Below are 24,997 nucleotides of genomic sequence, written 5' to 3'. Positions count from 1 at the left end.
ATGATAAATAGAAACCTGAAAAAACAAAACGAAGAAAACAGAATTTAGGAAAAAAACATAGTGGAACCAGTCAAAAATCTGGATTTTATACAGCTCTACTGGACCTAGTTCACTCTTATCTATTGAATTTGTGTCAATGGCATTACCTTGCCCATTTAGAACAATGGTTCTGGTTGAACATAATGCTCTATTTCATGTGTTGGAATTATTTTTGATTAGTGGCAAAAAAAAATCATCCTTGCCTGCATGCAGAAGTGAGGTCTGCATTTTCTTGTGCATGTCACTAGATGTATTGTGAAATTACATTGTTGCCTTTGTGTCCCCCACTGCATGACTGCCTGTTGAAAGTACACGAGTGCCCCTGCATGGACATGCGGTGTAAATGCACCAATGACGTTAAAATGAATCTGTCACCTGTGTCTGCTTGTACAGTCGTGGCCAAAAGTTTTGAGAATGACACAAATATAAATTTTCACAAAGTCTGCTGCCTCAGTTTGTATGATGGCAATTTGCATATACTCCAGAATGTTATGAAGAGTGATCAGATGAAGTTCAATTAATTGCAAAGTCCCTTTTTTGCCATGCAAATGAACTGAATCCCCCAAAAATATTTCCACTGCATTTCAGTCCTGCCACAAAAGGACCAGCTGACATCATGTTAGTGATTATCTCGTGTTAACGAGGACAAGGCTGGAGATCACTCTGTCATGCTGATTGAGTTCGAATAACAGACTGGAAGCTTCAAAAGGAGGGTGGTGCTTGGAATCATTGTTCTTCCTCTGTCAAACATGGTTACCTGCAAGGAAACACGTGCAGTCATCATTGCTTTGCACAAAAAGGGCTTCACAGGCAAGGATATTGCTGCCAGTAAGATTGCACCTAAATCAACCATTTATCGGATCATCAAGAACTTCAAGGAGAGCGGTTAAATTGTTGTGAAGAATGCTTGTCCGGAGAAGAAAAGCTTGTCCGGAGAAGACAAGGTGAGCGCTACCATCAGTCCTGTCATGCCAACAGTAAAGAAACCTGAGACCATTCATGTGTGGGGTTGCTTCTCAGCCAAGGGAGTGGGCTCAGTCACAATTTTTGCCTAAGAACACAGCCATGAATAAAGAATGGTACTAACACATCCTCCGAGAGCAACTTCTCCCACCCATCCAGGAACAGTTTGGTGACGAACAATGCCTTTTCCAGCATGATGGAGCGCCTTGCCACAAGGCAAAAGTGATAACTAAGTGGCTCGGGGAACAAAACATCGATATTTTGGGTCCATGGCCAGGAAACTCCCCAGACCTTAATCCCATTGAGAACTTGTGGTCAATCCTCAAGAGGCGGGTGGATAAACAAAACCCCACAAATTCTGACAAACTCCAAGAATTGATTATGCAAGAATGCGCTGCCATCAGTCAGGATGTGGCCCAGAAGTTAATTGACAGCATGCCAGAGCAGATTGCAGAGGTCTTGAAAAAGAAGGGTCAACGCTGCAAATATTGACTCTATGCATCATCTTCATGTTATTGTCAATAAAAGCCTTTGACACTTATGAAATGCTTGTAATTATACTTCAGTATTCCATAGTAACATCTGCCAAAAATATCTAAAGACATTGTGGCAGCAGACTTTGTGAAAATTAATATTTGTGTCATTCTCAAAACTTTTGGCCACGACTGTATGTACTGAGTGTACAAAGTAGAGGTCGACCGATTAAGATTTTTCAAGCCGATACCGATTTATTGGAGGACCAAAAAAAGCCAATACCAATTAATCTGCCGATTTTAAAAAATAAATACAAAATATATTTTTTTTTTTTATATATATATTTTATATCTTTTTTTTTATTATGATTTAAAAAATATATATATATTCAGTATTGTTGTAATTGTCATTACAAATATATATATATATATATATATATATACAACAATACTGAATGAACTTTTATTTTAACTTAATATAATACATCAATAAAATCAATTTAGTCTCAAATAAATAATAAAACATGTTCATTTTGGTTTAAATAATGCAAAAATAAAGTAAAAGTGCAATATTTGCCATGTAAAAAAGCTAACGTTTTAAATTCCTTGCTCAGAACATATGAAAGCTGGTGGACGGACTCCTTTTAACATAAGTCTTCAATATTCCCAGGTACGAAGTTTTAGGTTGTAGTTATTATAGGAATTCTAGGACTATTTCTCTCTCTACCATTTGTATTTCAAATACCTTTTAACTATTGGATGTTCTTATAGGCACTAGTATTGCCAGCCTAATCTCGGGAGTTGATAAGCTTGAAGTCATAAACAGTGCAATGCTTGAAGCACAGCAAAGAGCTGCTGGCAAATGCAGGAAAGTGCTGCTTGAATGAATGCTTATGAGCCTGCTGCTGCCTACCACCGCCTACCACTAGCTAGCAACTTACCTTGGCTCCTTGCTGCACTCACGTAACAGGTAGTCAGCCTGCCGTGCAGTCTCCTCGTGAAGCGCAATGTAATCGGTCATAATCGGTATCCAAAAATGCCGATTACGGATTGTTATGAAAACTTGAAATTGGCTCTAATTTATCGGCCATTCCGATTAATTGGTCGACCTCTAGTACAAAGCATGTCAGACTGACCAGGTGAAAGCTATGATCCCTTATTAAATCCACATAAATCAGACACCTCTGTGGAAAGCATTGGAGTCAACATGGGCCAGCATCCCTGTGGAATGCTTTCGACACCTTGTATTGATGAATTGAGGTGGTTCTGAAGGCAAAGGGGGTAGGGTGCAACTCAATATTAGGAAGGTGTTCTTAATGTTTTGTACACTCAGTGCCATGTGTCGATATGGTGTTATAGCCTGTAAGATATTCATGAGCAGGCTAAATTAAATGTGTGAACAGGTGATCCACTACACACATTTGATCTTGTCACATATTTAGACACATTGGCATTCAAAACTCACTTAGGCAGATTCATAGATTCTCACACACACACACACACTTGTACACAGCCACATCCCTCCAACTCCTGGAGACCTACAGTCCTGCAGGTTTTCACTCCAACCCTAATCTAGCTCAGCTGATTCTAATAATTAGCGGGTTGATAAGCTGAACCAGGTTAGTTAGAACTGGGTTGGATTGAAAACCTGCTGGAGGGTAGCTCTCCAGGAACGGGGAGCCGAATGCCCCATCTTGGTGAGTGTATGAGAGGATGCGTGTTCTAATCTCGGGTGAGTGTTAAAAAGTGTGTGCACCCATGAGTGAGAAGAGTGTTAGTGTCTTTGTGCACTTGTGTTTTTACGCATCATGTGCATGTTTATGCCCCTTCATGCATGTATGAATGTGTGCATTTGTAGTGTGGATTGGTGTAACCCATGTCCCTGCCCCCTCAGATAAGGCCTCTAAATGTGGAGGGCAGTCTGAACCTGCTGGGCTCCGAACAACCACGCCTCATCTACTTCAGCAACAACTCCACAGGTACAAATACACCTCAATATACTCACTGACTTACATATGGCCCAATACACCACTATATCTCAATATACTCACTCAGTACATACAGTGCCTTATTCCACATTTTGTTGTTACAGCCTGAATTCAAAATGGATTAATATATATATATATATATTAACTAGGCAAGTCAGTTAAGAACAGGGACGGTGGCCAGGGATTAAAAATACAAATAAATTAAATACAAATATAGGACAAAACACACATCACGACAAGAGACAACACAACACTACATAAAGAGAGACCTAAGACAACAACATAGCATGGCAGCAACACATGACAACACAGCATGATAGCAACACCACATGGTAGCAGCACAAAACACGGTACAAACATTATTGGGCACAGACAACAGCACAAAGGGCAAGAAGGTAGAGACAACAATGCATTACGTGAAGCAGCCACAACTGTCAGTAAGAGTGTCCATGATTGAGTCTTTAAATGAACAGATTGAGATAAAACTGTCCAGTTTGAATGTTTATTGCAGCTCGTTCCAGTCGCTAGCTGCAGCGAACTGAAAATACGAGCGACCCAGGGATGTGTGTGCTTTGGGGACCTTTAACAGAATGTGACTGGCAGAATGGGTGTTGTATGTGGAGGATGAGGGCTGCAGTAGGTATCTCAGACGGGGAAGTGAGGCCTAAGAGGGATTTATAAATAAGCATCAACCAGTGGGTCTTGCGTCTGGTATACAGAGATGGACAGTTTAAACGGGGGAATAGAGTGCAGTGATGTGTCCTATGAGGAGCATTGGTGGCAAATCTGATGGCCAAATGGTAAAGAACATCTAGCCGCTTGAGAACACCCTTACCTGCCGATCTATAAATTATGTATCCGTATTCTAGCATGGGTGGGATCTGAATCAGGGTTAGTTTGGCAGCTGGAGTGAAAGAGGAGCGATTACGATAGCGGAAACCAAGTCTAGATGTAACCTTAGCCTGCAGCTTTGATATGTGCTGAGAGAAGGACAGTGCACCGTCTAGCCATACTCCCAAGTACTTGTATGAGGTGACTACCGCAAGCTCTAAACCCTCAGAGGTAGTAATCACACCTGTGGGGAGAAGGGCATTCTTTTTACCAAACCACATGACCTTTGTTTTGGAGGTGTTCAGAACAAGGTTATGGGTAGAGAAAGCTTGTTGGACACTAAGAAAGCTTTGTTGTAGAGCATTTAACACAAAATCCGGGGAGAGGCAAGCTGAGTATAAGATTGTATCTGCAAATAAATGGATGAGTGAGCTTCCTGGTGCCTGAGCTATGTTGTTGATGTAAATTGAGAAGAAAGTGGGGCCTAGGATTGAGCCTTGGGGTAATCCCTTGGTGACAGGCAGTGGCTTAGACAGCAGATTTTCTGACTTTTTTCTGACTTTACAACCATCTCCACAGAGGAACTCTGGATTTGTCAGAGTGACCATCGGGTACTTGATCGCCTCCCTGACCAAGGCACTTCTCCCCCGATTGCTCAGTTTGCCCGGGTGACCAGCTCTAGGAAGAGTCTTGGTTGTTCCCAACATCTTCAATTTAAGAATGATGGAGGCCACTGTGTTCTTGGGGACCTTCAATGCTGCATAAATGTTTTGCCTGCAATGACAACAAGCTCAGTCCGATGATGCTGTGACACACCGCCCCAGACCATGACGGACCCTCCACCTCCAAATCAATCCCGGTCCAGAGTACAGGCCTCGGTGTAACACTCATTAGTTCGATGATGAACGCGAATCCGACCATCACCCCTCGTGAGACCAAACCACGACTCGTCAGTGAAGAGCACTTTTTGTCAGTCCTGTCTGGTCCAGCGACGGTGGGTTTGTGCCCATAGGCGACATTGTTGCCGGTGATGTCTTGTGAGAACCAGCCTTACAACAGGCCTACAAGCCCTCAGTCCAGCCTCTCTCAGCCTATTGTGGACTGTCTGAGCACTGATGGAGGGATTGTGCGTTCCTGGTGTAACTCGTGTGTTGTTTCCATCCTGTACCTGTGATTTTCGAATGTACTGATTCTGTGCCGGTGTTACACGTGGTCTGCCACTGCGAGGGCGATCAGCTGTCTGTCCTGTCTCCCTGTAGTGCTGTCTTAGGCGTCTCACAGTACGGACATTGTAATGTATTGCTCTGGCCACATCTGCAGTCCTCATGCCTCTTTGCAGCATGCCTGTCCTCGTGCCTGACCTCATGCCTCCTTGCAGCAAGGCATGTTCATCCAGTTGAGCAGGGACCCTGGGCATCTTCTTTTTGGTGTCTTTCAGAGTCAGTAGAAAGGCCTCTTTAGTGTCCTAAGTTTTCACAACTGACCTTAATTGCCTACCGTCTAATTCTGTTTCTTAACAACTGTTCCACAGGTGCATGTTCATTAATTGTTTGTGGTTCATTGAACAAGCATGGGAAACAGTGTTTAAATCCTTTACAATGAAGGTCTGTGAAGTTATTTGGATTTAATTTTTTTATCTTTGAAAGACAGGGTCTGAGTTTATATCTGTTCGATCCTTTCCCTGTAGGTTTTACAGACACTCCCCACCACTTGGACGTAACCCTTCTAATTTAGTGTATCCTGCACGCGCAACCCATGTGGAGTTCCAGGTCTCTGGCAGCGTTAGGAACTGCTCTACAACATCCCTATAGTACCTCACACAGGAAGTGGTGCAGATCCTAATCCAGGCATTTGTCCTCTCCTGTCTGGACTACTGCAACTCTCTGTTGACTGGGCTCCCCGCTTGTGCCATCAAACCCCTGCAACTTATCCAGAACGCAGCAGCCCGCCTGGTTTTCAGCCTTCTCATGTTCTCTCATGTCAACCCGCTCCTCTGCACACTCCACTGGCTTCCAGTCGAAGCTCTCTTCCACTACAAGACCATGGTGTTTACCCCCAGAACAGCAAGAGGAACTGCCCCTCCCTACCGTCAGGCTATGCTCAAACCCTAAACCCCAACCCGAGCACTCCGTTCTGCCACCTCAGTTTCTTGGCCTCCCTATGGGAGGGCAGCTCCCACTGCCCAGTCCAAGCTCTTCTTTGGCCTGGCACCCCAATGTTTGAACCAGCTTCCCCCTGAAGTTAGGACAGCAGAGTCCCTGCCCTTTTTCCGAAAACATCTGAAACCCTACCGCTTCAAAGAGTACCTTAGATAATCACCCCACTCACTAAGTCGCTCTGGATAAGAGCTTCTGCTAAATGATAAATATAAATGTAAAAGTGTGAGTGTCTGAACTAGCCATCATTGTTTCCTCCACACCTTGCCTCTCCTTGAAGAGTGCATTAGAAAGTGCAATGTGCTTTGAGATGCAGGTGAGGAATGGAGGAAACAAGGAAAGAGTCTTAATTACTTTGAGTGACCTCTGACCTTCTCATCTAATGGGTTTTAAGGAGACGAGGAGTGAGGAGGTGACAAATCAAGGAAATGCAATTTAGATTATTCCAATGAGAGAGGAAGCAAGTCTTTGACAGCTATTACCATTTTGTTGACTGTGCTAGACTGACTGACTGAGTTACCATAATACCCATGGCCTGTCCAGAAACAATCCCTAGCACCTACTGCCCAGAGTCTAGACACTTGTGGAGATCTGAGCTGGATTGATGGATGGTGACATGTGCCCTCTGGTAGACTCAGTGAAATTGTGGCGGTGTTGCTTACACCTGTCCAAATCTGTCAGATCTCCACAAGTGTCTAGGGGTTAGGGGGTTGTTTCTGGACAGGACCACACAACGATTCAGGTGTGTGGTTCACGTACATCATGACACTTGAGGCATTGGTTGTGTGTTTCATTCCATTGCTATAAAGTAAAACTGCAAAGAATGTAGCAATTGGCTTTTTGTCCTGAATACAGAGTGTTATGTTGGGGGCAAATCCAATACAACACATTACTGAGTACCAAGCATAGTGGTGGATGCTTCATGTTATGGGTATGCTTGTAATTGTTAGACTGGGGAGTTTTTCAGGATAAGAAATAAAGGGATTGGAGCTAAGCACAGGCAAAATCCTAGCGTCAAACCTTTTTCATTCTGCTTTCCACCAGACACTGGGAGATTTATTCACCTTTCACCAGGACAATAACCTAAAACACAAGGAAATATCTACACTGGAGTTGCATACCAAAAATACAGTAAATGTTCCTGAGTGGCCGAGTTAGTTTTGACTTAAAAATCTACTTGAAAATCAATGGCAAGATCTGAAAATGTTTGTCTAGCAATGATCAACAACCAATTTGACGGAGCGTGAAGAATTTCGAAAATGTTTCACTATGCAGGTGTGGAAAGCTCTTAAGCGTCTTACCCAGAATGACTCACATCTGTAATCACTGCCAAAGGTGCTTCTACAAAGTATTGACTCAAGGTTTGGAGATACTTATGTAAAAGAGATATTTCTATTTCATTTTCAATGCATTTGCTAACATTTAAAAATAGTAAATCAAGGGGTATGAATACTTTCTGAAGGCACTGTATACAGTATCCCCAAATACACTCACCTACACCTTAAAGGTAGACTCAATGAAATGACGTTGCCGTGAGCAGCCCCGCAGATATTAAGATGAGCGAGATGCATGACTTCACTCTCACACAGTCACACACAGTATCTACCCATGTGCGCGGGTTGGCTTCACACTACTACAATGTGGAAGCCAGGAGGAGAAGTTGAGCCTCGCGCTTCAACACTCTTAGTTGTTGAGGAAATTGACCCCCTATGCTATTTTTCTTTCTGCATATACACCATATCGCTGAGTCTACCTGTAGTATACTTACTAACTACTGACCCCTCAATGCCTTAACTCACTACTACCTCCTCAGGCACAACTACACCTATACACAATATAGTAATTAATGAATCCTCAGGAGCATTTCGCTCTCAGTACAGCTTCTCAATATAGTCTCTCTCCTCCAGAAGGTGACCTGGCCATCCCGGAGACGTCTGACAACAGTAAGAAGCTGATGATGAGGACGCGCAGCAAGAGGAAGTTCCTCTTCAAGGTCCCCGAGGAGGAGAGACTTCAGCAGAGGAGGTATCCTTTTTTCCAATCCTTTTTATACTTGAATTGCCTTTTGGACTGTGAAGCAGTAAAGTAGAGCGGGGAGACAGAAAGTAGGGGCATAGACAAGGGAGGTGGAGTCTGGGCTTGAACCACAGTCGCCAGGAGGTTTTTTGTGGTCCGGAGTCGAGAGCGCTACTGCTCGACCAGACTCCAGCATCAGAGGAGGTAACATTACTCTGTTCACTCATCATTATTATACCTTTCATACTAACATGTTTTTCTGGAAACCATCATAACGCCAACTTTTTTCCGCCTTTTCTTTATATGTGACCGACCTGCTCGATTCGGTCTTATGTAGCAAAATTTGAAATGGTCTTTTTTTACATTGGATAAAAGTAGAGACTCTGTATATCAGACACTACAGTTGCGGAACAATGGGAAAGTAATTCTGCTTTGGAAGTTGATGAACTTGTAACCGAACTTTTGAGAAAATGGCTATAACTAGCTCTGAGATGAATAATATTACTACACAGGTCATACACATAATGTTAGCTAGCTAACAGTACGCTTTAACTTGAAATGAAAACGACTTTCTGACACGACATATAATATCTGAAAAATGTAGCTAGCTAGACTATTACCCATATACATGGATGGACGCTTCTTCCTCTGTCACGGATGCCACGGTTGCCCTTAGTTTGAAGATGTAATCTGGAAACAGGTGTTTTATACACAGAACTGTGTTCTCTTTTTTTTTTTACTCTTTCTGCATATTTGCAATCAAACGTCAGAATTTTCTCCATATCCTTAGCTATCTTACTTAATCCACTGATTTCAAAACTCTGTCCTCCAGAAAGTGGAGAGCTACACTTTTGCAGTTCTACTACGTGTTATCTTTCAAACAGCAGCGTTAGAAAGGATTACCTACACATACTGACCACTTCATATTCTAGACAGAAGTGTGCTACATGGCAAACCAATCCAAACTCCTCTCTAGGCATGTCCAGCCCACCCATTATGTCAGCCAATCATGGCTAGCGGGAAGGTTCCTGTCTTTTTACATGGCTAAACCGACTTGGCTCGTAATTTAACAATTTTATTCGTATTTACAGATGGCAGTTGACATGTTCCGGAAGGCATTTCTGATTTTTAAAAATACAATAATTACATTAAAATGGCTCTCCTGTGAAGTAGTGATGCGCAACACACGCCTAGTTTTCTGAAACTAGTCACATACCGGTATCAAAGCCGAAACCTTTATTTCCGCCAAACGACATAGTAATCAATTCGGTGAAGTTCTGCCTGCGGCTTAGTATGTAACATTGGCACGCACAACACTCTTAAACTCTTGATGGTTGCTAAGGGGTACCCATTAATCATCCTCCTGCCAGTTCTAAACTTTGCAAGGCATGTCACTTCGCCCATCTCTTCTCATAGCCCGTCACTAAGCATGCACTGTTTTCTTACCCACAACTGGATAGATCCAAAAATAATTATTGTGGGAATAAATAACACTGAATTATGAAAATTTTGCTAATCAAATTGTTGTTTTCTGAAATTCCTAAAGTCATCCAATCCTTGTAATAAATTGGAAGCAATAGTGTGGCCATGTGGATCATTTCAGTGGCTTTTTTTATTGGGACAGCGTCATCGCGCTGCTTGGGGACTCGTCTTGATAACGAAAATATTACATTTTTATAGATTTTTCACTGAATGTCTGTTTGGATATTGATTAGGCGGCAATCAGGCTAGGAAAAAGGGTGCTAAGTTGAGTGTTGCCCATTTATTTTTTATTTTTTTTATTTTTAACTAGGCAAGTCAGTTAAGAACAAATTCTTATTTTCAATGACGGCCTAGGAACAGTGGGTTAACTGCCTGTTCAGGGGCAGATCATCTTGTCTAGTTTTCTCATTTATTAGAACATTTTGAAAGCTTATTTTGCTCTTCACTCGCAGTTGCATAATAGCCTAGACCTACTCCCGACCAAAAGCCTGTGACTTCACTGACAATCAATCAATGTGATTTTGTTTCACTGTATCTGTCAGTGTAGGCTATTTGGTTAATTGGTTTTTGGCTGGGCAAATAAATGGAGGTGGTATAGCTCATTCTGTCACTGATCAGAAGCATTTAGCTTGTGGCCTCCCGAGTGGTGCAGCAGTCTAAGGCACTGCATCGCAGGACTGGAGGTGACACTACAGACCCGGGTTTGATCCCAGACTGTGTCACAAACGGCCGTGACCGGGAGTCCCATAGGGCGGCACGCAATTGCCCAGGGGTCTGGGTTAGGGGAGGGTTTGGCCGGGCGGGGGGGTGCTTTACTTAACTCATCGCGCTCTAGTGACTGCTTGTGGCGGGTCAGAAACATTTAACATGCAATAATGTAGCCTTAGTCAAGTGTTCATCTATCACCAATCAGAAACATTCAACATGCAATAATGTAGCCTAAATCAAGTGTTCATCTATCACCAATCAGAAACATTTAGCATGCAATAATGTAGCCTAAATCAAGTGTTCATCTATCACCAATCAGAAACATTCAACATGCAATAATGTAGCCTTAGTCAAGTGTTCATCTATCACCAATCAGAAACATTTAGCATGCAATAATGTAGCCTAAATCAAGTGTAGGCCTATTATTTTAGCTCAATCACATATAGGCAAGTCCAAAAGGCTATGGTTGTGAAATATGAATGAGACTCACATGCTTTTGCTAATATTTTCTATCAGGATGAATGAAGGTAAGACCCCTACGCCTGCTCCCTAACAAAGTGAGAGTGTTAAAAGAGATTTAAATAGATAAAGAAGCATGGGCCTTAAGCTTTGTTTGAAAATATAACTTTTTTATATTCCAACAGCCCCACGTTCCGTGACACAAGTTGTACCGACCAAGCCCTCCCTAACCCGGACGACGCTAGGCCAATTGTGCGTCGCCCCACGGACCTCCCGGTCGCGGCCGGTTACGACAGAGCCTGGGCGCGAACCCAGACTCTGATGGCACAGCTGGTGCTGCAGTACAGCGCCCTTAACCACTGCGCCACCCGGGAGGCCTCATATTCTATTATATTCTTAGTATAAAATACACTACATGGTCAAACGTATGTGGACAACTCTTCAAATTCGTCTATTTCAGCAACACCCATGCTGACGGGTGTTTAAAATCGAGCACACAACCATTCAATCTCCGTAGACAAGCATTGGCAGTATAATGGCCTGTACCGAAGAGCTCAATGACATTCAACGTGGCACCGTCATAGGATGCCACCTTTCCAACAACTCAGTTCGTCAAATTTCTGCCCTGCTAGAGCTGCCCCGGTCAACTGTAAGTGCTGTTATTGTGAAGTGGAAACGTCTAGGAGCAACAACGGCTCAGCAGCGAGGTATTAGGCCACACAGAATGGGAATGCTTAAGCCCGTAGCATGTGAAAATCACCTGTCCTTGTTTGCAACACTCACTACTGAGTTCCAAACTGCCTCTGGAAGCAACTTCAGCACAAGAACTGTTCGTCGGGAGCTTCATGACATGGGTTTCCATGGCCGAGCAGCCGCACACAAGCCGCTGATCACCATTCGCAGTGCAGCGTCGGCTGGAGTGGTGTAAATGCTTGCCGCCATTGGAGCGATGAATCACGCTTCACCATCTAGCAGGCCTACGAACAAATCTGTGTTTGGTTGATGCCAGGAGAACGCTACCTGCATCTATGCTTCGTGACAACTGTAAAGTTTGGTGGAGGAGGAATACTGGTCTGGGGCTGTTTTTCATGGTTTGGGCCCCTTAGTTCCAGTGGAGGGAAATCTTAACACTACAGCATACAATGATTTTGATTTTGTGCTTCCAACTTTGGGGAAGGCCCTTTCCGGTTTCAGCATGACAATGCACCCGTGCACAAAGCGATGTCCATACAGGAATGGTTTGTCGAGATCAGTAAGGAAGAACTTGACTGACATGTACAGAGCCCTTACCTCAATCCCATCGAACACCTTTGGGATGAATTGGAATGCAGACTGCGAGCCAGGCCTAATCACACAACATCAGTGCCTGACCTCACTAATGGTCTTGTGGCTGAATGGAAGCAAGTCCCTGCAGGAATGTTCCAACATCTAGTGGAAAAGCATATGCAGATACTCCTTCAAGAATGTTGGAAAAGCTTTCCAGGTGAAGCTGGTTGAGAGAATGCTTAGTGTGCAAAGCTCTCAAGGCAAATGGTGGCTACTTTGAAGAAATTAAAATGTAAAGTACAGTGCCTTGCGAAAGTATTCGGCCCCCTTGAACTTTGCGACCTTTTGCCACATTTCAGGCTTCAAACATAAAGATATAAAACTGTATTTTTTGTGAATAATCAACAAGTGGGACACAATCATGAAGTGGAACGACATTTATTGGATATTTCAAACTTTTTTAACAAATCAAAAACTGAAAAATTGGGCGTGCAAAATTATTCAGCCCCTTTACTTTCAGTGCAGCAAACTCTCTCCAGAAGTTCAGTGAGGATCTCTGAATGATCCAATGTTGACCTAAATGACTAATGATGATAAATACAATCCACCTGTGTGTAATCAAGTCTCCGTATAAATGCACCTGCACTGTGATAGTCTCAGAGGTCCGTTAAAAGCGCAGAGAGCATCATGAAGAACAAGGAACACACCAGGCAGGTCCGAGATACTGTTGTGAAGAAGTTTAAAGCCGGATTTGGATACAAAAAGATTTCCCAAGCTTTAAACATCCCAAGGAGCACTGTGCAAGCGATAATATTGAAATGGAAGGAGTATCACATCACTGCAAATCTACCAAGACCTGGCCGTCCCTCTAAACTTTCAGCTCATACAAGGATAAGACTGATCAGAGATGCAGCCAAGAGGCCCATGATCACTGTGGATGAACTGCAGAGATCTACAGCTGAGGTGGGAGACTCTGTCCATAGGACAACAATCAGTCGTATATTGCACAAATCTGGCCTTTATGGAAGAGTGGCAAGAAGAAAGCCATTTCTTAAAGATATCCATAAAAAGTGTTGTTTAAAGTTTGCCACAAGCCACCTGGGAGACACACCAAACATGTGGAAGAAGGTGCTCTGGTCATATGAAACCAAAATTGAACTTTTTGGCAACAATGCAAAACGTTATGTTTGGCGTAAAAGCAACACAGCTGAACACACCATCCCCACTGTCAAACATGGTGGTGGCAGCATCATGGTTTGGGCCTGCTTTTCTTCAGCAGGGACAGGGAAGATGGTTAAAATTGATGGGAAGATGGATGGAGCCAAATACAGGACCATTCTGGAAGAAAACCTGATGGAGTCTGCAAAAGACCTGAGACTGGGACGGAGATTTGTCTTCCAACAAGACAATGATCCAAAACATAAAGCAAAATCTACAATGGAATGGTTCCAAAATAAACATATCCAGGTGTTAGAATGGCCAAGTCAAAGTCCAGACCTGAAACCAATCGAGAATCTGTGGAAAGAACTGAAAACTGCTGTTCACAAATGCTCTCCATCCAACCTCACTGAGCTCGAGCTGTTTTGCAAGGAGGAATGGGAAAAAATGTCAGTCTCTCGATGTGCAAAACTGATAGAGACATACCCCAAGCGACTTACAGCTGTAATCGCAGCAAAAGGTGGCGCTACAAAGTATTAACTTAAGGGGGCTGAATAATTTTGCACGCCCAATTTTTCAGTTTTTGATTTGTTAAAAAAGTTTGAAATATCCAATAAATGTCGTTCCACTTCATGATTGTGTCCCACTTGTTGTTGATTCTTCACAAAATAATGCAGTTGTATATCTTTGTTTGAAGCCTGAAATGTGGCAAAAGGTCGCAAAGTTCAAGGGGGCCGAATACTTTCGCAAGGCACTGTATATTTTGACTTGTTAAACACTTTTTTGGTTGCTACATGATTCCATATGTGTTATTTCATAGTTTTGATGTCTTCGCTATTATTCTACAATGTAGAAAATATAAAAAGAAAGTTAAACCTTTGAATTTGTAGGTGTCCAAACTTTTGACTGGTATTGTACGTCAAGTGCACTCACTCATTCTCAGTTACACTCACTCACAACTATTCACAATAATACATACTGACCATTGTTAACCACCTGTCTTGTGTTGACAGAGAGATGCTGAGGGACCCTGAGCTGAGATCCAAGATGATCTCTAACCCAATCAACTTCAACCACGTGGCACACATGGGCCCTGGCGACGGCATGCAGGTCCTCATGGATCTGCCTCTGGTAAGGGCCTCAACTGACCACCTGTCAACACAGCTTGAGCCAAAATGTCTGCCTCATCCTGTATTCATAACCCACAAACAAAAATGGCCTCCCAACCCCCTGATAAGCTTGCTGATATTGCGGGTGACAAAACAGGAGCCATAACAGCTGGATTCTAACGATCACAAGACACCGTTGGAGCCAAAATTGTGTCTCCTGGCATTTTCTGACAGCAGCAGCTCCCACTCCTAACTCCACAGAATAGCACTGCTATACTACCTTCTAGATGTCACCCTTCTCCTACTTTCCACCATCTCTGCCCATGTTTTCCTCCTCCTTTTGGAGAATGACCCTCTTTCACTTTCTCCCTCCCTCTTTCCTCTCTCTTTTTTTCTCTGTGTCCTGTTTGTCATTTTTTTTCCCTCTCTCTCACCCCCCGCCCGGCCCAGCAGGGGAGAGCACCACCCCCTCCCCCTCATCCTCCCGCCACCACACCCTGATCTCCCCACCGAGCAACTTGGAGCACGTCTATCACATGAGCCTTGTGTCGGCCGATCTCTACCTGAAAATAAACCTGCCACCACCACCTACTTGCTGCAGCACTGCATCCTGCCCCAGTTTTCCTCTTCTCCCTCCACCTCCTCCCTAGGAAGGGTAGGCCTAACCTGACGCTTCCCACCCCTCCTGCCTCCTCCAATTACATATCGACACCCTATGCCAGAGTTACTGGTAGTCAAATACGAGCCTGGAGTACTGCTGGTTCTCATTTTCTCTCTTTGCTTGTTAATTGATTGACTCACTTTCTTTTTTAATTGGGCAGATTTACCTGGTGTCCCAGGTCTGAATCAGTCCCTAATTAAAGGGAAATGATACAACTGGCTGTACTTCTACCCTTATGGCCTAGATTTGAGGAAAAGATCCCTATGCACACTGTGAATCTGAGGGGATAAGCAATATGATTGATCATACCTATCTAACCGTTAGTCTCCACAAGTAAATAGGGAGTTGGTACGAGGGGTCGACTTGGGACCGGGCCTATTTCCAGTGTTCCTGCCACCCTCTCTCACCCAGTCTTCCTTCTTCCCATTCCTTTCCCTTCTCGCTGTTCTTTTCTCCATTTGCTTAAGTGCAGTGAGTTTTTTGAAAGCTGGGGTGGTTTTATTTCGGCTGATGTCATATGAGTGTGTATTTCTGTACTGGCTGCAGTGTGGTTGTGTTTTGTGTGATCTCTGCATATTTGTCATCTTAAAAACAGCAACATACTTGAAAAGCTTACCTCAGGGTTTCAATGGAGAGAGAGATTTGAAACAAGGTCAATTTCATTAGTAGACAGCCACCAACACAAAAAGTGAAGTAGACACTTCTCTATGGCTATTTCCCCCCATAGAATTCTGTGAAAACATGCCACGGTACGTGTGACTTGTTTCAGTCAAACGAGGGACTTGCTGTGCATTTGGACTTTATTTATCAGAAGGTTGTTGTAAGTAAGCATTTCACAGTATGGTCTACACCTGTTGTATTCGGTACATGTGACAATAACAATTTTATTTGGTTTAATGTGTGAGCATCCATGTAAATGTCTTGACATTGTCTGCTCATGTACATGGGTCGTGTTCATTAGGCACCCAACGGAATTAAAGTCAATGAAACAGGGAATGTCCAAACTGGGACTTGTCCAATAAGAAACACAAATTAAAAATGTCAAAAAAATGATTTCTGTTGTCTGTCCTAATGAGCATAAACCTGTTCACTCATATATTAAGGTCCTTCTATACCAATGGCTGTATTTGTCATTGTCTTACGGTCTTGTCTCTGTGTGTGTTGGCGACTGCGTTGCGGCACAGAGTGTGATGCATTCTTCTCAGGACGACCTGGCCAAGGATAAGCCCCGCCCGCTATCCAGTATCTCCCGGCAACAGAGGAGCAAGACCCACATCACCCGCACGGCCTCTGGTGAGGGGATCCCAAGCACACGCACCTTCCACATGTGAACACACACAACACATAATGCATACATTTCAACACACACACTAGTAAATACATTCTCTCTCTCTCTGTCATTGATGCTAATGCTCTATGTCTGTGTGTGTCTGGCTGTGTGTGTGTCTGGCTGTGTGTGTGTCTGGCTGTGTGTGTGTCTGGCTGTGTGTGTGTGTGTGTCTGAATGTGTGTGTGTGTGTGTCTGGCTGTGTGTGTGTGTGTGTGTCTGGCTGTGTGTGTGTGTGTGTGTCTGGCTGTGTGTGTGTGTGTGTGTCTGGCTGTGTGTGTGTGTGTCTGGCTGTGTGTGTGTGTGTCTGGCTGTGTGTGTGTGTGTGTGTCTGGCTGTGTGTGTGTCTGGCTGTGTGCGTGTGTGTGTCTGGCTGTGTGCGTGTGTGTGTCTGGCTGTGTGCGTGTGTGTGTCTGGCTGTGTGCGTGTGTGTGTCTGGCTGTGTGTGTGTGTGTCTGGCTGTGTGTGTGTGTGTGTCTGGCTGTGTGCGTGTGTGTGTCTGGCTGTGTGCGTGTGTGTGTCTGGCTGTGTGCGTGTGTGTGTCTGGCTGTGTGCGTCTGTGTGCGTGTGTGTGTCTGGCTGTGTGCGTGTGTGTGTCTGGCTGTGTGCGTGTGTGTGTCTGGCTGTGTGCGTGTGTGTGTCTGGCTGTGTGCGTGTGTGTGTCTGGCTGTGTGTGTGTCTGGCTGTGTGCGTGTGTGTGTCTGGCTGTGTGCGTGTGTGTGTCTGGCTGTGTGCGTGTGTGTGTCTGGCTGTGTGCGTGTGTGTGTCTGGCTGTGTGCGTGTGTGTGTCTGGCTGTGTGCGTGTGTGTGACTGGCTGTGTGCGTGTGTGTGTCTGGCTGTGTGTGTCTGGCTGTGTGTGTCTGGCTGTGTGTGTCTGGCTGTGTGCGTGTGTGTGTGTGTGTGTGTCTGGCTGTGTGTGTGTGTGTGTCTGGCTGTGTGTGTGTGTGTGTCTGGCTGTGTGTGTCTGGCTGTGTGTGTGTGTGTCTGGCTGTGTGTGGCTGTGTGTGTGTGTGTGTGGCTGTGTGTGTGTGTGTGTGTGTGTCTGGCTGTGTGTGTGTGTGTGTGTCTGGCTGTGTGTGTGTGTGTGTGTCTGGCTGTGTGTGTGTGTGTGTGTGTGTCTGGCTGTGTGTGTGTCTGGCTGTGTGTGTGTCTGGCTGTGTGTGTGTGTGTGTGTCTGGCTGTGTGTGTGTGTGTCTGGCTGTGTGTGTGTGTGTGTGTGTGTCTGGCTGTGTGTGTGTGTCTGGCTGTGTGTGTGTGTGTGTGGCTGTGTGTGTGTGTGTGTGTGTCTGGCTGTGTGTGTGTGTCTGGCTGTGTGTGTGTGTGTGTGTCTGGCTGTGTGTGTGTGTGTCTGGCTGTGTGTGTGTGTGTGTGTCTGTGTGTGTGTGTGTGTGTGTCTGGCTGTGTGTGTGTGTGTCTGGCTGTGTGTGTGTGTGTGTGTCTGGCTGTGTGTGTGTGTGTCTGGCTGTGTGTGTGTGTGTGTCTGGCTGTGTGTGTGTGTGTGTCTGGCTGTGTGTGTGTGTGTCTGGCTGTGTGTGTGTGTGTGTGTCTGGCTGTGTGTGTGTGTGTGTGTGTGTGGCTGTGTGTGTGGCTGTGTGTGTGGCTGTGTGTGTGGCTGTGTGTGTGTGGCTGTGTGTGTGTGGCTGTGTGTGTGTGTGTGTGTGTGTGTGTGTGTGTCTGGCTGTGTGTGTGTGTGTGTCTGGCTGTGTGTGTGTGTGTGTCTGGCTGTGTGTGTGTGTGTGTGTGGCTGTGTGTGTGTGTGTCTCGCTGTGTGTGTGTGTGTGTTTCTCGCTGTGTGTGTGTGTGTCTCGCTGTGTGTGTGTGTGTCTCGCTGTGTGTGTGTGTGTCTCGCTGTGTGTGTGTGTGTGTGTCTCGCTGTGTGTGTGTGTGTGTGTCTCGCTGTGTGTGTGTGTGTCTCGCTGTGTGTGTGTGTGTCTCGCTGTGTGTGTGTCTCGCTGTGTGTGTGTCTCGCTGTGTGTGTGTCTCGCTGTGTGTGTGTGTGTGTCTCACTGTGTGTGTGTGTCTCGCTGTGTGTGTCTCGCTGTGTGTGTGTGTGTGTGTGTGTGTCTCGCTGTGTGTGTGTGTCTCGCTGTGTGTGTGTGTGTGTCTCGCTGTGTGTGTGTGTGTGTCTCGCTGTGTGTGTGTGTGTGTCTCGCTGTGTGTGTGTGTGTGTCTCGCTGTTTGTGTGTGTCGCTGTGTGTGTGTGTCTCGCTGTGTGTGTGTGTGTGTGTGTCTCGCTGTGTGTGTGTGTGTGTGTGTCTCGCTGTGTGTGTCTCGCTGTGTGTGTCTCGCTGTGTGTGTCTCGCTGTGTGTGTGTGTCTCGCTGTGTGTGTGTGTGTCTCGCTGTGTGTGTGTGTCTCGCTGTGTGTGTGTGTGTCTCGCTGTGTGTGTGTGTGTCTCGCTGTGTGTGTGTGTCTCGCTGTGTGTGTGTGTGTGTCTCGCTGTGTGTGTGTGTGTGTCTCGCTGTGTGTGTGTGTGTGTGTGTCTCGCTGTGTGTGTGTGTGTGTGTGTCTCGCTGTGTGTGTGTGTCTCGCTGTGTGTGTGTGTGTCTCGCTGTGTGTGTGTGTGTGTGTCTCGCTGTGTGTGTGTGTGTGTGTGTCTCGCTGTGTGTGTGTGTGTGTGTGTCTCGCTGTGTGTGTGTCTCGCTGTGTGTGTGTCTCGCTGTGTGTGTGTCTCGCTGTGTGTGTGTGTGTGTGTCTCGCTGTGTGTGTGTGTGTGTCTCGCTGTGTGTGTGTGTGTGTCTCGCTGTGTGTGTGTGTGTCTCGCTGTTTGTGTGTGTGTCTCGCTGTTTGTGTGTGTGTCTCGCTGTGTGTGTGTGTCTCGCTGTGTGTGTGTGTGTCTCGCTGTGTGTGCGTCTCGCTGTGTGTGTGTGTGCGTCTCGCTGTGTGTGTGCGTCTCGCTGTGTGTGTGCGTCTCGGTGTGTGTGTGTGTGCGTCTCGGTGTGTGTGTGTGTCTCGGTGTGTGTGTGTGTGTCTCGGGGTGGTGTGTGTGTCTCGGGGGGGTTCACTGTGTCATGAAGGAGGTGCAGACATTGGAGGAGCAGGATCGTCGCGGAACATCTCCAACCCAGACGGGGACCTCGAGAGAGAGGTATTGACCCCAGACTTCGCACACACACACTGACTGTTACATTAAATCACTCACACATGTACTCAATCTATGCCCCTCTCTTTTCCGTGTCCATCTCCCTCTCTATCCCACATTCTCTGTTACATTAAATTAAACTATTTTCCTGGGTATGATGACACATTCTCTATTACATCACATTCAACTATCTTCCTGGGTATGATGACACATTCTCTATTACATCACATTCTCTGTTACATCACATTCAACTATCTTCCTGGGTATGATGACACATTCTCTATTACATCACATTCAACTATCTTCCTGGGTATGATGACACATTCTCTATTACATCACATTCTCTGTTACATCACATTCAACTATCTTCCTGGGTATGAAAACACATTCTCTATTACTTTAAATTCAACTATCCTCCTGGGTATGAAAACACATTCTCTATTACTTTAAATTCAACTATCCTCCTGGGTATGATAACACATTCTCTATTACTTTAAATTCAACTATCCTCCTGGGTATGATAACACATTCTCTATTACATTAAATTCAACTATCTTCCTGGGTATGATAACACATTCTCTGCTACATTAAATTCAACTATCTTCCTGGGTATGATAACACATTCTCTGTTACATTAAATTAAACTATCTTCCTGGGGATGATGACACATTCTCTGTTACATCACATTCAACTATCTTCCTGGGTATGATAACACATTCTCTGTTACATTAAATTCAACTATCTTCCTGGGTATGATGACACATTCTCTGTTACATCACATTCTCTGTTACATTAAATTCAACTATCTTCCTGGGTATGATAACATTCTCTATTACATTAAATTCAACTATCTTCCTGGGTATGATGACACATTCTCTGTTACAACACATTCTCTGTTACATTAAATTCAACTATCTTCCTGGGTATGATAACATTCTCTATTACATTAAATTCAACTGTCTTCCTGGGTATGATGACACATTCTCTGTTACATCACATTCTCTGTTACATTAAATTCAACTATCTTCCTGGGTATGATGACACATTCTCTGTTACATCACATTCTCTGTTACATTAAATTCAACTATCTTCCTGGGTATGATGACACATTCTCTGTTACATCACATTCTCTGTTACATTAAATTCAACTATCTTCCTGGGTATGATAACATTCTCTATTACATTAAATTCAACTGTCTTCCTGGGTATGATGACACATTCTCTGCTACATTAAATTCAACTATCTTCCTGGGTATGATAACACATTCTCTGTTACATTAAATTCAACTATCTTCCTGGGGATGATAACATTCTCTATTACGTTATATTCAACTATCTTCCTGGGTATGATAACACATTCTCTGTTACATTAAATTAAACTATCTTCCTGGGGATGATGACACATTCTCTGCTACATTAAATTCAACTATCTTCCTGGGTATGATAACACATTCTGGGAAGTACAGACACAGGTTAGGCAGGCTGATTGAGGTAGTATGTACATGTGGATATGGTTAGTGACTATGCATAGGCCCCCGGGTGACGCAGTGGTTAAGGGTGCTGTACTGCAGCGCCAGCTGTGCCATCAGTGACCCTGGGTTCGCGCCCAGGCTCTGTCGTAACCGACCGGGAGGTCCGTTGGGTGACGCACAATTGGCCTAGCGTCGTCCGGTTTAGGGAGGGCTTGGTCAGTAGGGATGTCCTTGTCTCATCGCACACCAGCGACTCCTGTGGCGGGCCGGGCGCAGTGCGCGCTAACCAAGGTTGCCAGGTGCACGGTGTTTCCTCCGACACATTGGTGCGGCTGGCTTCCGGGTTGGATGCGTGCTGTGTTAAGAAGCAGTGAGGTTGGGTTGTGTATCGGTGGACGCATGACTTTCAACCTTCGTATCCCCCGAGCCCGTACGGGAGTTGTCATTTTAGACAATTAGAATGATTTATCAGAAAACCAGCTGTTTTAATCAGTGTATGCTTACTCTGCCAATTAAGATACACAACATCACCAAAAGTATGTGTACACCTGCTCGTTCAACATCTCATTCCAAAATCATAGGCATTAATATGGAGTTGGTCCCCCCTTTGCTGCTATAACAGCTTCCACTCTTCTGGGAAGACTTTCCACTAGATGTTGGAACATTGCTGCTATAACAGCCTAGACTCTTCTGGGAAGGCTTTCCACTAGATGTTGGAACATTGCTGCTATAACAGCCTCCACTCTTCTGGGAAGGCTTTCCACTAGATGTTGGAACATTGCCGCTATAACAGCCTCCACTCTTCTGGAAAGGTTTTCCACTAGATGTTGGAACTAGATGTTGGCATTCCAATTCATCCCAAAGGTGTTTGATGGGGTTGAGGTCAGGGCTGTGCAGGCCACCGATCTCACCAAACCATTTCTGTATGGACCTGGCTTTGTGCACTGGGGCATTGTCTTGCTGAAAACAGGAAAGGGTCTTCCCCAAACTGTTGCCACAAAGTTGGATGCCCATGTTGGAAAGGTGCCATGTTGAAAGTCACTAAGACATTCTGCTGCCAATGTTTGTCTATGAAGATTGCATGACTGTGTGCTGGATCTTATACACCTGTCAGAAACGGGTGTGGTTGAAACAGCCAAATCCACTCATTTGAAAGGGTGTCCACATAGTGTAAGTGGAGTAGGTGTTTACATTAACTATTTCCTTGCTCTAACTACTGCCATAATCAGTTTAATATCGAATTATGAGTGTGCATGTAAACATACTCACTGTTTTCACATGCTAACATTTTAGCATTTGTAGCACAAATCCCATTCAAGTCATGAAACCAATAGCCTTTTTCGCACGTTATGTCCAAATAATCCGAAAGTATCTCAAATTGATTGTTAATAAAGCTCAACAAAATCACTTGTAGACGTGATGTACGAAAAAAGCTAATATCGGTCCCATGACTTGAATGGGATTTGTGCCACAAATGCCAGAGAAACTAAACCAAAGCATGGATTGCTGCCATACCTTGTCCATAGACTGCTTACAGGCTAAAGAAACCAATATGCAATTTGGGTGAACTATCCCTTTAACTTCTATAATCCATCTTTACCATTAACACTCCCTCTCTCTTTCCCTCAGCTAAACTGGGACTCCACCAAGCACTCCACTCCCTCCAACAACCCCAACTCTCTCCACCGCAGCCATCTTTACCATAAACACTCTCTCTCTCTTCCCTCAGCCAGACTGGGACTCCACCAAGCACTCCACACCCTCCAACAGCCCCAACTCTCTCCACCGCAGCCAGCTAACGCTGGATGGCCTGGAACACGCCCTGGACGGCTGAGGACCCCACCACCCTACACACACACACATAATACGTGCTTAATCACTCGACGCACCTACATTCAACATAGAACTTGTGTATCACTGCAGAAGTGCCAGGAACAGACTGTGTCCCAGCCCCCCACCCTGATTTTAGATTAACGTTTTGGTTCCCCCCCATTCCTACTTGTCTTCTTTCCTCTCTTCCTTTTCACTTTGTTAAGGGAGGGTGCCACCATGTACACTCCACAGCACTACTAGCAATCCTGTGCTGACATCTCTCCCCAACACACACACACACACCTCTCCAGTTCTCTGTTGGGGGAGACACCCATTTTCCTATGAGTTTTTATGGGTTATTCATACTTAGTTTAGGTTATTGATACATAGATGCATGCGATGACCGAATTAAAAACCAAGATCAATGACGATAGGACACTCGCAGGGGAAAAAAGCATTCATGATGAACTGTCCTAATCATAGGTATATGTTTGTTTCTAAACAAAGATTAGAGAAAAAAGAAAAGAGTGAAGGATAACTTTTTGTTTTAAACTATATAGTATGGGGTACACACAACTGAACAGTGAAAGAAAGGGCAACCTTCTTCAAAGGGACCATAAACCCCTCCACATTCCAGACCCTGTCGTACTGGTGTTGTAACCCTTATTGAGCTGTTCCCGGCTAGTGGCCATTAATTTGAGAGCAGTCCCTACCCAGGGGACGAGCTGCCACTCAACAGACTGCAGGGGTTTTACTGTTAAGCTAAACCAGTGGGCATCTTTTACAGCAATTACACATCTCCCGCCAGTCTTTATAACGTGCATTGTTTTTAACTTAGATCTTTTGCTATAAAAGTATAGTTGGCAAAACCAATGCGCCATAGCCACATAATCATGAGACTAAGACATGGTCGGAGTCTGAACAGTGAAAAGGACCACAACTCACAAGCTGCTGCTGTCGTTTGCTATGTTTATATAAGTATGTGTGTGAAGAGCCGCTCACCATAGAGAGAGAACCTCCTGGACGAGGCCCTTCATTTTTAACCGTTCAATCATGAGCCTAGTTAAATAAATAAAAAGCGGAGGTGTAGTCATAGCGCCGCACCGCCACAAGGGGGCATGTGAATAGTGGTCCTCAATTGAGGGACGCTTCATTGTACAGCAAGAGTGTGAGATACTGTACAGGCCTATCCAGTTTAATCACTAGTGTGCCTTCAGTGCCATTTTCTTTTTTTTTGTCTTGCAGCACCACATTCAGATCAATTACTGAAGTGACTTTAACTCTGCAGGCCATCGGTGAGGGAGGGTTCAGAAACACTGTATTAAACTTGCACATGTTTTAATCCCAGGAAAATCCTCTTTGATTTTGTCAGTGATCTTTTTTTTCCTGGTCTTTTCAGCTCTCTGAAAATGTGACTTTTTTTTTTTTTCTCTTCGACACACTACTACTTTTTTTCCTCTTAAATCACCAGTTGAAATCTTTGTAATTATTGAATTGTTAGCAACAAACATGTGAACAGAAAATAAAATAATATCTGTTGTGCTTTGCTTGTCTCTGTGTGTGCTGTTTTTTCTATACTGTATTATATATGGATTATTTCATGCATTTTCATCACCTCAAAACACAACTTTAATGCTATGAATTTATTTTATTTTTTAATTGTGATTTGTGAAAAATGTCTACAAAATGATTAATGAAAAAAACATGAATGGGGGAAAAGTTCAGTTGAAGTCGGAAGTTTACATACACTTAGGTTGGAGTCATTAAAACTAGTTTTTCAACAACTCCACAAACGTCTTGTTAACAAACTATAGTTTTGGCAAGTCTGTTAGGACATCTACTTTGTGCATGACACAAGTATTTTTTTCCAATAATTGTTTAGACAGATTATTTCACTTATAATTCACTGTATCACAATTCCAGTGGGTCAGAAGTTTACATACTCTAGGTTGACTGTGCCTTTAAACAGCTTGGAAGATTCCAGAAACTGATGGC

At 44.4% G+C, this 24,997-nt stretch overlaps 1 protein-coding gene across 16 annotated transcripts in view; it reads left to right on the top strand.

Moving 5' to 3' along the window:
- The window catches only part of LOC110521031 (serine/threonine-protein kinase MRCK beta), a 126,383-nt gene extending 101,835 nt beyond the window's left edge, over positions 1–24,548 (top strand). For 7 of the 16 annotated variants that reach the window (XM_036975511.2, XM_036975508.2, XM_090232292.1 and 4 more), the window contains 6 exons: positions 3,370–3,454; positions 8,358–8,475; positions 14,553–14,670; positions 16,494–16,602; positions 19,654–19,724; positions 22,920–24,548. In XM_036975511.2, the coding sequence (XP_036831406.2) occupies positions 3,370–3,454; positions 8,358–8,475; positions 14,553–14,670; positions 16,494–16,602; positions 19,654–19,724; positions 22,920–23,024 (606 nt within the window). In that variant the 3' untranslated portion in view covers positions 23,025–24,548. Of the gene's footprint in view, positions 1–3,369; positions 3,455–8,357; positions 8,476–14,552; positions 14,671–16,493; positions 16,603–19,653; positions 19,725–22,819 lie in introns of all 16 variants that reach the window. The other 9 variants (XM_090232294.1, XM_090232291.1, XM_090232298.1 and 6 more) reach the window with 4 other exon arrangements.
- The last annotated feature ends 449 nt before the right edge of the window (positions 24,549–24,997 follow it).

This window comes from Oncorhynchus mykiss, chromosome 4, assembly GCF_057628025.1.
Source record: "Oncorhynchus mykiss isolate SJ-2025 chromosome 4, ASM5762802v1, whole genome shotgun sequence".
In the NCBI taxonomy this organism is placed as follows: domain Eukaryota; kingdom Metazoa; phylum Chordata; class Actinopteri; order Salmoniformes; family Salmonidae; genus Oncorhynchus; species Oncorhynchus mykiss.
Note: the sequence above shows the minus strand (reverse complement) of the source record. Positions and strands in the feature narration are given on the sequence as shown.